Source organism: Lactuca saligna, chromosome 8, assembly GCF_052625555.1.
Source record: "Lactuca saligna cultivar CGN05327 chromosome 8, ASM5262555v1, whole genome shotgun sequence".
NCBI classification, from domain to species: Eukaryota; Viridiplantae; Streptophyta; class Magnoliopsida; order Asterales; family Asteraceae; genus Lactuca; species Lactuca saligna.
The window spans coordinates 210,988,368-211,003,743 of NC_136424.1; the positions used below are offsets into that span (position 1 = coordinate 210,988,368).

The following is a 15,376-nucleotide window of genomic DNA, read 5'->3' on the forward strand; positions in this document are numbered from 1 at the left end:
TCATACAATATGAAGAACTAGATGAAAATGCTTCATGAAATGGAATAGAACTTGTGGCACAAGGAAATCAAAATGGTGGTGGTGTTGTGGTGGAGAAAATGCAGTGGTAGTGGCGTTGGTTACAACCCGAGCTTACGGGTCAACAACGCTTAACACACAAAATAAAACACTCAACTCAATAGATGGTTACTGGAGAGAAGAGAAATGGAAAAAAGGGAAGGAGAATGACTTTTACGTTGCCACTGTCGGAATGAAAAAATCGTTGCTGGTGATGCAGCTTCTGTAGCCAGTGATAGCAACCTTGTCGTCGTCGGTGATAAGGGATGCCACTGGTGGAAATCGTTTGTCTTGGTTGCGCTTTGGTCGGGAAATCATGAGAGCAAAAGGGTGTACATAATACAGAGGAAAACGGAAGAAGACAAAGGTGTGTGTGTGTCTATAAGGTTTTAGCGACGGCACCTTTTGGAGGGAACATATACCGAGTTTTTTTCGAGCTTAGCATGGATGATTGTTGCCATCATTGATATCGCCGATAATAGTGTATGCGATATTCAATACCAACTGTGGGATCAGGCCCAGATCGACGGATATAGGTTAAACAATGCCATTAACGCTGTGATTATGATTTTCTACTTTTTAGATGTCGCCGCAAAAAACGTAGCAGCCAAATGTTTTTTTGTAACGGTGTATAAGACTTTAGAATAAAAAACTTAACCACGTCCAAAATTATTTCACCGAACTCTTATAAGAAAATCATTTTTTTTCAACAGTTTTTAAACTTACATTTTGGAATTTTCTTTTGTGACAGATGATATATTAGTTTCGACCCCATTGGACCTGCCGAATTCCCTATACAACAATACAAAATAAAGTAAACGGATTTGATCAAAAGGCTTTAGAAACTTGCTGATAAAGTTCGTGTCCTAAGACCTAAGATGATGCACGTTTATCCACGTCTACGTGTACAATCATTCGCTAACTCAGACCACCCTCCATTTGCTGACTCATCCCTACCTTCTCCCCTTCACCTCCACGTGTTGCTCTATCTTCTTTTATCATATCCTTAAAACCGCTACATATGTCCTTTAAATCCCCCGTCACATTTTAAGCGAATTCATACACCTTCCGTATACATCACACACGAAAATCTCATCCAACATTCACTAGAAAAGAAACTTGAAATCATGGCTTCAGATCAGCTAAGGAGGGAGAACAAAACCGGTGAGCGAGAGATTCATGTCGAAAAAGACAAGGTCCCAAAAATGGCTAGTCATTTCGAGTCGCTCACTGTCAAAGATACCGGTGACGCCGTGGTATCCCACCACGTCATCGGAACCATGGGTGGTAAGGATGATGAAATGCATGGTCAAAGCAAAACGCGGAAAGATAAGACACAAAGTACTACTACCATGCAAAGCAGGGAACATGGCAACGCGAGGGAGGCTCATAAGCAAAGTGGTGATCACGTACAAGAGCAATACAAAGGGCCTTCTCTTGAAGACATCTCGAAGCTTAGAGGAACTGCACAACAGAACTCCATGGAAGCCATTAGAGCCGCCGAGGAACGACACCAGAAGGCGAAAGAGATGGGCGCCTCTCAAGGCGAAAATGTGACTCAGTCAGCAAGCCGGCCAAAAGGTCAGCAAATGAAAGTGAGTGCAACTCACACCGGTCAACAGGGTCAGCAAACAAGTGAGCAGACTAAAAATAGCGTTTCTGGTGTAACCCAAACAGCATCGGGAAAGGGTGCGAAGGCTAAAGATTACACCGCGGAAAAGGGACGACAAACTGGTGAGCAGGCAAGGGAGAAACTTTCTGGTGCAACACAGACCGCAGCTGAGAAGGCTGCGAGGGCTAAAGACTACACCGTCGAGAAAGGCCAACAAACCGGTGAGCAGGTAAGAGAGAGCCTTTCCGGTGCAACCCAAACTGCAGCGGAGAAGGCTGCGAGGGCAAAAGATTACGCCGTTGAAAAGGGTCAACAAACTGGTCAGCAGGCAAAGCAGAGCCTAACTTCCGCCGCTCAAACGGCTGCAGAGAAAGCTGCAAGAGCCAAAGATTACACTCTCGAGAAAGGTCAACAAACCGGTCAGCAGGCAAAGCAGAGCCTTACTTCCGCCGCTCAAACCGCCGCTGAGAAGGCTGCAAGAGCCAAAGATTACACTCTCGAAAAAGGTCAACAGACCGGTCAGCAGGCAAAGGAGAGTCTTTCATACGCTGCACAAACTGCCGCAGAGAAGGCTGCAAGAGCAAAAGATTACACCCTCGAGAAAGGTCAGCAAACCGGTCAGCAGGCAAAAGAGAGTCTTTCAGCAGCTACTCAAACCGCAATGGAGAAGGCGGCGATGGCAAAAGATTACACTGTACAGAAGTCTGTTCAGGCCAAGGACGTAGTTGCAGAAAAGACAACCGGAATAACGGATACGGCGGTGGATGTGAGCAAGAAAGGGGCAAGTTACGTCGGGGAAAAAGCTGTTGCAGCTAAAGACGTTGCTTTGGAAACAGGGAAGACGACGGCCGGGTACGTAGGCAAGGTGGCGGGTGTGGTGAAAGACAAGGCAGTGGTAGCAGGGTGGAGTGCTGCGGAGCTTGCCGGTGATACAGCGGTGGGTGTGACTAAGACGGTGGCGAATGTGACCGCCGGAGTAGCTGGTTTTGCCGGCGATACAGCAGTAGCGACGAAGGATGTGGTGGTTAAAGTGGGGACGAAAACGAAGGACATGGTGGTGGGAGCTGAGGAGAATGTAAAAGACTATGCTGCGAAGAAGAAATCCGAAAAGCTGAGAGAATTAGAAGCCAAAAACGCCAAGGTAAGTCGTTTTCTCTACTTATAATTCATTTCATTTATTAATTATATATTTAGGTTTTCTTAGGATATTTCCAGTTGTGACTTTATAGGATGAAGGTGAATTTGGTGGACAGAGAAACGAGAGCGAGAGTGTAGGGGAGATGACATCGGATTTCATGAATCAAGGGACAGAGACCAACAAAGGGTACTATGAACAAGGTGGATATGAACAAAGTTTTGAGCATGAAGGAATGGAAGAAGGTGGTTTCGAGAAGCAAGGTGGTGGTGGTGGTGCGGCGGCCGGAGGTGTGATGAGGGTGATCGGCGAGACATTGGTGGAAATAGGACAGAATACGAAAGAGATGCTGGTTGGGCAAGGTGATCACAAGGGAGAGCAGCAAATTGGTGAAGGAGGTGGTAAGAGCAGAAGGCAGTGAAGTGGTGGTGTAATGTTGATGTGGACGAAGATGCATGTGTTTTCTTGTTTTTGTTTGTAATGTGAATACCCCACGTTCTTTGTGGAAATAATTGGTGTACGAAGATGTGTTTTTTTTGTTCACTTGTTTTTTTTTTCTCTGCAAAGTATTGTCAAACGTATCGTATAATTAATAACACAACCTTAAGATGGCGATTCAAAATAACGACAATGGCCGACAACCAAGGGCATTAAAATCTATATGGATAAACACTTATTCAATCCTAATCTGTTTATTCTTTCTATTAACATGTCATCACCTATATTTCATTATTAAAATCTATATGTACAATATCTAAACACTTATTCAAACCTAATCATCGTTTATTTTTTCTATTAACATATCATCACCCATATTCGATCCTAATTACCATAATATTCAACTTTTATACTATTAACATATCATCACCCATATTCGATCCTAATTACCATAATATTCAACTTTTATACTACTTGCAGCTCATTCTTTCTATTAACATGTCTATCACTCACATTTTCACATTTTATTCTGCTCATGTTCGATATTACCATCCTATACAATTTTTATAATACTTACATTGTTGATGTTCTAAGATTGTGGATGCGAGATATTGTTTTATGAGTAACAAAGATCTAGGAAGAGATTTGGTTGCCAAAGAATAAATCGTTTCCATTTGAACTCAAAAGATGATTATTAAAATAATATAATGAAAAATAATGAAAACAGTGTTACACTCCCATATTACGTAAGGCGTTGGAGTTTTGTGGACTGTTGTAATTTTTTTAAAAATTACAATTCCCTTATACTTCAAACTATATTTTTCAAAAGATAGTAAGAATTGATTTTAATTGTGGTCCCACCTAATTTATATAGAAACAATAAATTTAATTTTTCACAACTGCATCATTGTTTATCATTTCTCTAAGTACCGGGTGGGTGTTATAACTTATAAGTTATATCATCCGACACTTGCCACCTCATATGGCCAATACAACGCTATTATACAATAAATACCACGCTACTATACAATAAATAAAAATTGAGATGGTGTTCATCTATTATAAAATGTTAATTAAGAGGTAGAGAAAGAAAAATTTTGGTTGATTGAGTTTTCCGTTGATAGTTTGTTGTTGTTACCACAAGATTTGCTTTGACAATGGCCACTCATTCTTTTTTAATTTTGTCTCTGGGTGGCCGGCTTCCTCGGAGTGAAAGTGAAAGCCGTTACACAGTAATGTTTTTAAAAATGGGCTGCCCCTCTAGCCACTGTGAAGATTGGTGGTAGTGTTATTGATGTAACTACACCGATGTTATGATCGTGCCACACTATAACCGGGGTGAAGTCAAGATTGGTGGTAGTGTTATTGATGTAACTACACCGATGTTATGATCGTGCCACACTATAACCGGGGTGAAGTCGATAATTTTTTTAGGGTGTTCATCTTAAATTATCAAATATCCAAAAACTACAAAGACATAAATTATCAAACATCCGCAAATTGAAAACATATGTAGATTACAAACTCGCTAAGATCGTCGGTGACAATATCTGCAAACCTCTTTTTCGATATAAACAACCAAGTTATCATTCATCAATTGATCGTCCATTTTATTGTAGATCATGTTCTTCACAATCTTCAGTACGGTAAAACAATATTTCGATTGTTGTTGTTAAAACCGGTAACATCAATGTTAATTTGATGAGCATGAAAACCATAGAGAACACTTTATCCCTTTTGTTTCAATTATCTTCTTTGCAAGATCCCTAATCTCATTTAGATTCAATAACTCTGACGAATTCAATATATCAAGAATATAAGTTTCCAGTTGATCATCAAGTATCTCCAAGTCTATATCTGAAAAATCATTTGGATATAAACGAGCTAGCTGAATCAGTTTGTTTCTATCAAAAGTTGTAAATGAGTTATTTGGATTGAGACACGTCATGAAAAGAATGAACTTTGTTCCAGTCTCACTAAAATGAGTCTCTAGTTTCGTACGTTGCAAATCAACGACATTATAGAATAACTCTACATGATAGTAGTGTAAGTTTGTCATCTTTGGATATTTTCGTCGTGACCGTCCATGAAGTAAGAATATTGCATCCATGTTGCAAACATCAATCTCGTGTTTTTCACAAAACATTGTAGTTTGATTGAGCATAGAATCATATCCACTATCCCTTAAAATTTGCAATTGCATCTTGAAAATTTTAACAAAGTTCATTGCATTTACAATATCTTGATTTTTCCTTTGCAATGATTGGGACGACTCATTAGTAATACCCAATAATTTTATCACGAGGTGCAGAGAAAATATAAAATCAAAGCTTTTCAAGGAGTTAATTAACATATCAGTTTCACATTTTTGATCTGGAGTTGCTCCATCTTCCGTAATAATCTCAAGTACACCTAAAATGGATGTAAACAAGGAAATCATACTTATCAAAGTGCCATAATGGGATCCCCCAATGTGTGGACTCCTGGTTTGATAAAAGATGTTTCTTGATTAAGGCCTCGACCGCTTATGATTTCACCTAAACCAAGTATCTCAATAACTTTGGAAGTTTGTTGTTCTCTAAGATGGTCAAAACGTTTGCAAGAACCTCCAACAACATTCATTACGTTGCTTAGCAACACAAATAAAGAAACAATTTTTGAATTATTTTTTGCCACAGCTACAAGAGTAAGTTGAAGCTAATGAGAAAAAAATGAACATAATATGCACTTGCATTTTCATTCATAATCAGAGTTTTAAGACCACCAAGTTCACCATTTATATTACTGGCCCCAACATAACCTTGTCCGCGAAAACTGGAGATGCTCAACCCATGTCTTGAAAAAAATGATCGAGTGTCACTTTATGTAACACCCAAAGTTTCGAAGACCAAGAAAGGAAAGAAAACCCTAAGTTTAGGGGTCGACTCGGCGAGTCTAAGGTGGACTCGGCGAGTCCGAGCGGGATCCGGGTCGGGGAGTAAGTGACCGACTCGGCGAGTCGACCAGGGGGACTCGGCGAGTCTGGTCTGTGCGTGGAAAACCCTAAATTTGGGACTTGGGGCCTATATAAATGTCTTAATCTTCTTCCCAGGGTTCCTTACTGCCTCTTTAGCCCTGGATATCAAACCCTAGCCGTCATATCTCCTAGTTGAGCCTTGGAAGGTGCTTTAAAGCTTGGAAAAGGAAGAAGGAACTTGGAGGAGCAAGAAGGAGCTATAGATCTGGGATTGTGAGTTCATTTTGAGCACTTGGAGGTAATAAACTAGTTCCTGGACCCTTTTTGCACCTAGATCTATGTGTGGTTGTTGGGGCTCTTTTGCCATAATGTTATTATTTTGGGTTAGAAGCCGGATCTGGAGTTGCTACTTCAGATTCAAGTGTTTTAGGGCCTGGAGAAGCATAAAGTATCAGTCATTGTGTTGATTTTGAAGTCCCTTGGCCTTACACCCTAGTTAATGGCGTATCTTGCCTAGATCTCCTTCTCTGCACGTAAAGTTTGCAACTTTACGTAAGGAATAGACCTTAAAAGAGTGGATCTACAGTTTGGAGTCCATGCATGACTCAAAGGTCCTCTGCATGTATGTAGAACCGACTGGACTCAGCGAGTTCTTCGAGTGGACTCGGCGAGTAGCTTGAAGATGAGGAGGAACTCGACGAGTAGGATGAACAACTCGTCGAGTCGGATGAAGTTAGGCATGGACTCGGCGAGTTGGATGAGCAACTCGGCGAGTTGGTTGAAGATTGTCTAGGACTCGGTGAGTCATGGACTGACTCGGCGAGTCGGGTCGCGAATAAGAAAGACCCTGAGTTTATGAACTCGGCGAGTCTTTAGGAAGACTCGGCGAGTAGGGTTGACCTGGAAGGTTGACTTTGACCAGAGTTGACTTAGTTGTCTGTCAGACTAAGTGTTATATGTATATTGATAGCTCGGAGAGCTGGAGGAGCAGCGGATCAGGGGATTGTCAAGTAGCAGCCAGAGATTAATCAGTAGGGTTCAGCAGTCTCAGGTGAGTTACCTTCCAGTAGTGGTGGGCCTAAGGCCACAATGCCGGCCCACCAGTAGGGGACGTATGATAGATGATTGTCTTTGTGATATCATCTAGGTTTGCTATTACCTGTTATGTTATATGCTCTCATGATACGTTATATGCAATAGTAGTGGAGTTCGGTTGTTAGGACCGCAGGGTAGTCAGACACCCCAGAAACATCTGACCGTATGTGATGGTATGCTTGTATGTTGGCCTGTTATGTTATGCGATAGAGGTAGCGGGAGGGGACCAGTCCCCGAGGATCTGTTGTTAGGACCGATGGGTAGTCAGCACCCCAGAATGGCTTGACATGGGTAGTCAGCACCCCAGAATGGCTTGACACGGGTAGGACGGCACCCCAGAATGGTCGTATGGGTAGGTCGGCACCCCAGAATGACCGTACCGGGTAGTCAGGCACCCCAGAATAGCCTGGCAGTATTTATGTTATGTGTTTGCATGGTATGTGGTACGTTGGGGGAGCTCACTAAGCTTTGTGCTTACGGTTTCAGTTTTTGGTTTCAGGTACCTCCTCAGCTAGGGGAAAGGAGCCGGCACGGTAGCAGCATGTCACACACACACTCTTCGGTTTCCGCATTTACGAGATTCACTGGGATTGTACTCTGATATTTGATGGATTGTATGGTTTGAATATTAAAACGTGGTTTGCGATGTGTTATGGCGTGATCAAACAATGATTTTATTTATTAATGTTTTCTAAAAGTAATATTTTAAAATGAAATTTTTGGACATGAAAATTGGGTCGTTACAAGTTGGTATCAGAGCCCTGGTTTGAGGGATTCGGACACGCCTTCGGGAGTGTCTAAACTCAAATCGAGGGATTGAAAGATTTTTCAAAAGAAAATGTTCTCTAAAACTTGGAAAAGAGTCATAAGAAAGTGCGAAGTGTGTGACGTGCGCGACCGGTCGAGCTCAAGTAAGTACTCCCAATTTACCCATACAAGTTATGTTATTATTTTCGATATCAGTTTCAGTATCAGTTTCAGTTCCAGCTTCAGTAGAACAGCATGTTAGAATAGGACTAAGGATCTAGGATGATGCCTTATGTGCCTGCTTTATGTGTTCCAGCTTGATGAGAATTGCATGTTAGTAATGAGTAGACAGTAGTAGGATAGCCTGGGTAGGTTATGCCTGATAGTATGAGCTTAGCATTGTATGCTATTGCAGTTTCTTGTTATGAGAATAGTTTTACCTGAGTATGTTTCCCTTATCCAAATGTTGCTTGCTTCGTGCTTTGTAGAACTCTGAGTGATGAGAGTTAGCCATTAGGTGAATACGTCACATTACATGTGATCAGGGTTGAATAATCTCAGAGTGCTGGATTTGGCCCTACTGCGCAGCTCTTATTTGAGTCCAACCGTTGTAGGGACGAGTCCTTTACTTGAAGGATTATCTGAGCCTCGTCACATGCGATGGTATTCAGGTGGTGACTAATTGGCATTACAAGGAGGCCTTCAGCAGCTGAGGACTGTTTGGGTAGAGTTAGAGGTTCCCTAGGGCAAGCCTAGGATGAGAGTAGCAGAGATCAGTAGAAGAGTAAAGGGGACTTGGTGGAGTTGAGGTAACTCTTGAGGAAAGTACGGATAGATGTGGAAGGTAGTAGGGGCCCATACTACTGAAAGCAGAGGATCCGTACTCGATTCAAGAGGGGCCGAGGCGAAACCAAGGAACTAGTAGAGTATGTGAGAGATCCCTCAGCAGTAGTATGTAATTGATCAGGGATTGTTATATTTTTCAGCATGGTGACGTTGCGCGAGATATCAGTTGGCAGTTCAGGTGCAGGGGAGGGGTCTGGCTCGGGCTTTAGAGCCGGGCAGCTTGATGATCAGATGAGGGGTTTCATTTCTGCAGAGATTATGCGCAACATCATCGATCAGACTCCAGTGATCTTCGGTTCAGTTAGAGAGGCTATTGTGGAGCTCATGGACAGTCATCTTGAGGCCTTTAGGGCCGGATTAGTTTCAGGACAGATTGGGGCTCGTCTAGGTCCCGAATCCTATGGAGTTCAGGGATCCATCAGGGAGGGAGATCCCATTTCTAGTTTCTTCTATCAGGGGGCAGGGGTGTGTGGGGCATTCTGTCTCCAAGAGAAACCATTGCATGATTGGATAGTTGAGGAAGTTTCGCGAGCCATTCGCGAGGGTCTGCCAAACATGGTCGTGAGGATCACTGATAGATTGATAGCGAGGCTTCAGGATCAGACATCTGTTGTTCAGTCAGCAGACGTTACCATTGGGGTAACACAGGAGCGAGAGTCGGGCAGGGAGTCGGAAGGGAAGAGGAAAATGGATGAGACTCAGGCTGCCACAGGTTCGAGTAAGAGGCCCAAGAGTTCAGATTTGAGGACGAGGAACTATCAGAGCCGCAGTCGATGCGGGAAGTGCGGGAGGACGCACATGGGTGTGTGTAGGCGTAGAAGTGGTGGCGATGCTGGGTGTTTCAAGTGCGGCCAGATTGGTCATTTTAGCAGAGACTGTGTTGTTACCATCGCCCAGGGACTTGATCTGTTGTGTTTCCATTGCATTCTGAGGGGCCACAAGAAGGCCCACTGTCCGAGTTTGTATTCAGCAGGGCAGGCGCCAGCTCCTGCCCTTGGAACTTCAAGTACCGTCAGTGGTTGTCAAGGCCGGGCAAGGGTGCCTACGGCTCGGAGCCGAGTTTCTCCGGTAGATTTCAGCAGGGATTCGAGCAGCACTGAGTAATGGAGGTATGTAACTTTGTGTTTGTCAGCTTATGTCATGATTATATTGTTATGGTTTTTGCATCAATTGTGGTATAAGCGTTGTGTTATGGAGTGGCTTGCTTGTGATTACGTCATATGCCATTTTCATATCTCGGATAATTGGTTGGTAGTTAGGGGATGTGCTCATATAGAGAAGTTTCGGAGGATGCAGTAACTGTAGCATGGTAGGGAGAGATCTGGATCGTTTCGCTAGTTCGGAGTGGATAGTGGGTTGGATGGAATGGTCAAATTCCTACCTGGCGGGCTTGGGTTCCCCAGTAGAAGTTTTGGAATGGTAGTAAAGGATCGGGATCTCTTTTGAGTGTGAAGCCGCAAGGGTTAAGCAGGATCGAAGTGGGAGAGAACCCTCCGGGTATATTTGGATAAGAGTCTCGTAGACTCAGAACGAGTGCGCGGCCTCTAAGAAGAAATGGTAGTAGCTCAGTGATGGATGGATTGAGAAGTTCAGAATTAGGAGTTCGAGAACTTTTCCCAGCATTTAGTTCATGTAATCGAGATGGTTAGAAGCTGGTTGGGAATCCAAGATTGAGGGCCACCTGTCGGGCGCATGAGAGTCGGAATGAAGACCCTGAGAACGGGTAGCAGGAGATGTTTTAGCATTGGTAGCCAGTGTCTGAGGTAGCATGCAGATTGCGTAGATTCAGGAGTTGGGAGGTTGGAAACTTGCCAACAATAGCTTCTTGTATTCAGATTAGTAGACGGTTGGTTTGGGAACCAAGCCGGAGAATTCCTCAACGAAGCACTAAGTATATCAAGGATATAAGATGTCGAGGATGATGCAGAATTCAAAGACTGAGGGCTGGTTTGAGAAATCGGGATGAAGAATCACTAGCGGGACTAGGGATAGTTAGGATGTCCTCGGGATGGTAGTAGTAGTGTTGTAAGCCTGCGGGGGTAGCCGTAGCATTCACTAGCAGTCAGATGGTAGTAGTAGTGTTGTAAGCCTGCGGGGGTAGCCGTAGCATTCACTAGCAGTCAGATGGTAGTAGTAGTGTTGTAAGCCTACGGGGGTAGCCGTAGCAGTCACTAGCAGTCAGATGGTAGTAGTAGTGTTGTAAGCCTGCGGGGGTAGCCGTAGCATTCACTAGCAGTCAGATGGTAGTAGTAGAGTGTTGTAAGTCTGCGGGGGTAGCCGTAGCATTCACTAGTAGTCAGATAGTAGTAGAGTGTTGTAAGCCTGCGGGGGTAGCCGTAGCGTTCATTAGCAGCCAGATAGTGTTTGAGACTTGTGAATCCGCGGGTGTAGCCGTGGCTTTTATCAGATTGGTAGCAGCATGAGCGCGTGGATGAACGCGGGAATGTAGTAATTCCCACCCGTTCGGGTGCAGCGGTGGGAATATGGGAATCCACGGATTAGATTCGGATTTCCCAAATGGTTCAGTTATGGCTAAGTCAGCGAATCTTGGCTATAGATCGTCACATCAGTTATGAGATCAGAGTAGCAGTGGACCGTTGAGGTTCGGGTATGTTAAGGGCTACTGTCAGTCTGGGAGCCATCATGTTATTAGTCATAGAATGGATGATGTCAGGATGTGAAGTATGGACCCGATCGGTTGGATCGGAAGGTTGTTAGAGCCAGAGTGACAGGATAACTAGTGGAAACTAGTCCTTGAGGAAGATTCCATTCAGAAGTCGTGGAAGCGACTAAGGGAGGAGTCCCTTGACTCCACAGTTGGACTTGAGTTTAGTGTTTCAGGCAGCTCAGTGTTTTAGCCAGTTTAGTGTTTCAGGCAGCTCAGTGTTTCGGCCAACTCAGTGTCTCAGGCAGCTCAGTGATTCAGCCAGATCAGCGTTTCAGGCAGTTTAATGTTTCAGGCAGGTTCGGTATTGCAGACAATTTAGTGTTTGAAAGGTTTCGGAGTTTTGGGTCAGTATTGTATTTGAGTTGGAATACTAGTGTTGACGGTATAGTTGGTTGATGTGGAAATGACAAGTCTCTCTCAGCAGGATCAGTTGAGCCTTCGGCCGAGTATAAGTGACATGTAAAGATAGCCAGGCAAGTAGCTTTTCTTCGGGATGAAAGACTCGAGTTAGTAGGAGTTGAATAATCAGATGGGATATAAGCAAGCTATTCCCAGCAGCATCGTTTCAGTATGAGCGGAAGAATGGATAGAACAGTTATAGATAGTCGAAGTATTTTCAGGAGTCGCTGGAAGCGACTAGGAGATTGCGAAGGGGTGTAGTAACCGGTAGGGTTCGGTAACCCAAATATGGAGACGTCAGTAAGGACCGGGGGTGCTCGGCACCAAGTTATGTCAGATAGGGGCGTCGGTGGTTGTTGGCGGTATTGATCCGTACTAGAATTGGCGGGGGTGATGGAGTGGTGAAGTATAGGACCTTCACAGTTACAGAGAAATAGTTGGTTATAGAACCTTGCTTTGGGAAGGCAAGGGATTTGCGCAAGGACAGGAAGGGGTGAACCCCTATAGGTTCAGTTCAGTACTCGGTGAGTACCAAAAGGATTGCCAGTTGAGTAAGTTGGGTCTCCAGGATGTTCAGGGTCAGGGTTGACCCGAGGTGTTATCTGCAGGGATTAAGGTTAGTCGGAAGGATCGAGCAAAAGCTAGCAAGGGTAGGCAGCTGGTGTTGGAATAGTTGGTTGGGTTTAGAGGCAGCTCGCAGGCAGTGGGCCATAGCAGACTTCGAGGACGAAGTTTAGTTTAAGTGGGGGAGAGTTGTAACACCCAAAGTTTCGAAGACCAAGAAAGGAAAGAAAACCCTAAGTTTAGGGGTCGACTCGGCGAGTCTAAGGGGGACTCGGCGAGTCCGAGCGGGATCCGGGTCGGGGAGTAAGTGACCGACTCGGCGAGTCGACCAGGGGGACTCGGCGAGTCTGGTCTGTGCGTGGAAAACCCTAAATTCGGGACTTGGGGCCTATATAAATGTCTTAATCTTCTTCCCAGGGTTCCTTACTGCCTCTTTAGCCCTGGATATCAAACCCTAGCCGTCATATCTCCTAGTTGAGACTTGGAAGGTGCTTTAAAGCTTGGAAAAGGAAGAAGGAACTTGGAGGAGCAAGAAGGAGCTATAGATCTGGGATTGTGAGTTCATTTTGAGCACTTGGAGGTAATAAACTAGTTCCTGGACCCTTTTTGCACCTAGATCTATGTGTGGTTGTTGGGGCTCTTTTGCCATAATGTTATTATTTTGGGTTAGAAGCCGGATCTGGAGTTGCTACTTCAGATTCAAGTGTTTTAGGGCCTGGAGAAGCATAAAGTATCAGTCATTGTGTTGATTTTGAAGTCCCTTGGCCTTACACCCTAGTTAATGGCGTATCTTGCCTAGATCTCCTTCTCTGCACGTAAAGTTTGCAACTTTACGTAAGGAATAGACCTTAAAAGAGTGGATCTACAGTTTGGAGTCCATGCATGACTCAAAGGTCCTCTGCATGTATGTAGAACCAACTGGACTCGGCGAGTCCTTCGAGTGGACTCGGCGAGTAGCTTGAAGATGAGGAGGAACTCGACGAGTAGGATGAACAACTCGTCGAGTCGGATGAAGTTAGGCATGGACTCGGCGAGTTGGATGAGCAACTCGGCGAGTTGGTTGAAGATTGTCTAGGACTCGGCGAGTCATGGACTGACTCGGCGAGTCGGGTCGCGAATAAGAAAGACCCTGAGTTTATGAACTCGGCGAGTCTTTAGGAAGACTCGGCGAGTAGGGTTGACCTGGAAGGTTGACTTTGACCAGAGTTGACTTAGTTGTCTGTCAGACTAAGTGTTATATGTATATTGATAGCTCGGAGAGCTGGAGGAGCAGCGGATCAGGGGATTGTCGAGTAGCAGCCAGAGATTTATGAGTAGGGTTCAGCAGTCTCAGGTGAGTTACCTTCCAGTAGTGGTGGGCCTAAGGCCACAATGCCGGCCCACCAGTAGGGGACGTATGATAGATGATTGTCTTTGTGATATCATCTAGGTTTGCTATTACCTGTTATGTTATATGCTCTCATGATACGTTATATGCAATAGTAGTGGAGTTTGGTTGTTAGGACCGTAGGGTAGTCAGACACCCCAGAAACATCTGACCGTATGTGATGGTATGCTTGTATGTTGGCCTGTTATGTTATGCGATAGAGGTAGCGGGAGGGGACCAGTCCCCGAGGATCGGTTGTTAGGACCGATGGGTAGTCAGCACCCCAGAATGGCTTGACATGGGCAGTCAGCACCCCAGAATGGCTTGACACGGGTAGGACGGCACCCCAGAATGGCTGTATGGGTAGGTCGGCACCCCAGAATGACCGTACCGGGTAGTCAGGCACCCCAGAATAGCCTGGCAGTATTTATGTTATGTGTTTGCATGGTATGTGGTACGTTGGGGGAGCTCACTAAGCTTTGTGCTTACGGTTTCAGTTTTTGGTTTCAGGTACCTCCTCAGCTAGGGGAAAGGAGCCGGCACGGTAGCAGCATGTCACACACACACTCTTCGGTTTCCGCATTTACGAGATTCACTGGGATTGTACTCTGATATTTGATGGATTGTATGGTTTGAATATTAAAACGTGGTTTGCGATGTGTTATGGCGTGATCAAACAATGCTTTTATTTATTAATGTTTTCTAAAAGTAATATTTTAAAATGAAATTTTTGGACATGAAAATTGGGTCGTTACACTTTAAGTGTAATAGCTATAGTATTTAGGACATTCTCAATGTCCCGAAAGCGTTCAATTACACGGCCTTCTATATCTACATACCGCAACATAACACTCATTTGTTCTTTAATCGAAATATCACGAGATTCATCGACAAGGAGAGAGAAAAAAGATTCACCAATATCATTTATAATGATCTTCTTTGTTTTATTTGCAACTACATGAACAATGTATTTTCGGATATCTAGTGAAGTCAACTTGAAATTCAAAGGAGAATTATTGAAAGTAACACCTTTAATGTTTTGATTATGATCATCCAGAAACTGCAACAACTCTATAAAGTTCCCTCTGTTATTTGAAGTTTCCATTTCATCGTGGCCTCTAAATGCAAGATTTTGTCTTAACAGAAATCAAATACAATCAATTGATGCATAAAATCATATATCATAGTCTATTGAACTTTATGCTGAATGCCTTGCGAACGCAACATCAACGAGTTTTTTTTTCAATAAAACCTTGCACTTATGCCTAGCTTAGTTGTGAACATGTTGAAACCTCCAACATGTTGCTTCAGCTTTTCTTTATGTCCCTAATTTTTAATATCCCACAACAACGAACGTTTCACCGCCTCCTTGTGCTCCAACATATGATTCGAATAAATAACAACATAAGCAATGTGTAGCATTTTGATTTACACTATCTTCTAGCCATTTTGAATATTCATTAACATTAAACCAAGCAACATTGAATCTTCAT

The 15,376-nt window shown here is 43.8% G+C and overlaps 2 protein-coding genes across 3 annotated transcripts; one reads left to right on the plus strand and one right to left on the minus strand.

Moving 5' to 3' along the window:
• Positions 1 to 1,114: 1,114 nt before the first annotated feature.
• LOC145008459 (uncharacterized) lies at positions 1,115 to 3,347 on the plus strand. 2 transcript variants are annotated; one of them, XM_078967066.1, is made up of 2 exons: positions 1,115 to 2,810; positions 2,899 to 3,347. In XM_078967066.1, exons 1-2 carry the CDS (start codon positions 1,185 to 1,187, stop codon positions 3,223 to 3,225), a joined length of 1,953 nt encoding a protein of 650 aa, XP_078823192.1. In that variant the 5' UTR covers positions 1,115 to 1,184; the 3' UTR covers positions 3,226 to 3,347. The 2 variants fall into 2 exon arrangements, with proteins under 2 accessions (XP_078823192.1, XP_078823193.1); XM_078967067.1 differs by having other exon boundaries at positions 2,923 to 3,347.
• A 1,588-nt stretch (positions 3,348 to 4,935) lies between these two features.
• LOC145010468 (uncharacterized) lies at positions 4,936 to 14,988 on the minus strand. Its single transcript, XM_078969006.1, has 3 exons — positions 14,701 to 14,988; positions 5,780 to 5,939; positions 4,936 to 5,654 (listed from the first exon to the last, which is right to left on the minus strand). Exons 1-3 carry the CDS (start codon positions 14,986 to 14,988, stop codon positions 4,936 to 4,938), a joined length of 1,167 nt encoding a protein of 388 aa, XP_078825132.1.
• Positions 14,989 to 15,376: the final 388 nt, after the last annotated feature.

Excerpts from the sequence above, each read along its gene's own strand:
- LOC145008459 (XM_078967066.1), top strand. The coding sequence starts at position 1,185 with ATGGCTTCAGATCAGCTAAGGAGGGAGAACAAAACCGGTGAGCGAGAG. Across the intron at positions 2,811-2,898 it reads TAGAAGCCAAAAACGCCAAG|GATGAAGGTGAATTTGGTGG; the intron begins GTAAGTCGTTTT and ends GTGACTTTATAG.
- LOC145010468 (XM_078969006.1), bottom strand. The coding sequence starts at position 14,988 with ATGGAAACTTCAAATAACAGAGGGAACTTTATAGAGTTGTTGCAGTTT. Across the intron at positions 5,940-14,700 it reads ATGTAGATATAGAAGGCCGT|CTTCAACTTACTCTTGTAGC; the intron begins GTAATTGAACGC and ends TTTTCTCATTAG. Across the intron at positions 5,655-5,779 it reads TATTGAGATACTTGGTTTAG|GTGTACTTGAGATTATTACG; the intron begins GTGAAATCATAA and ends CATCCATTTTAG.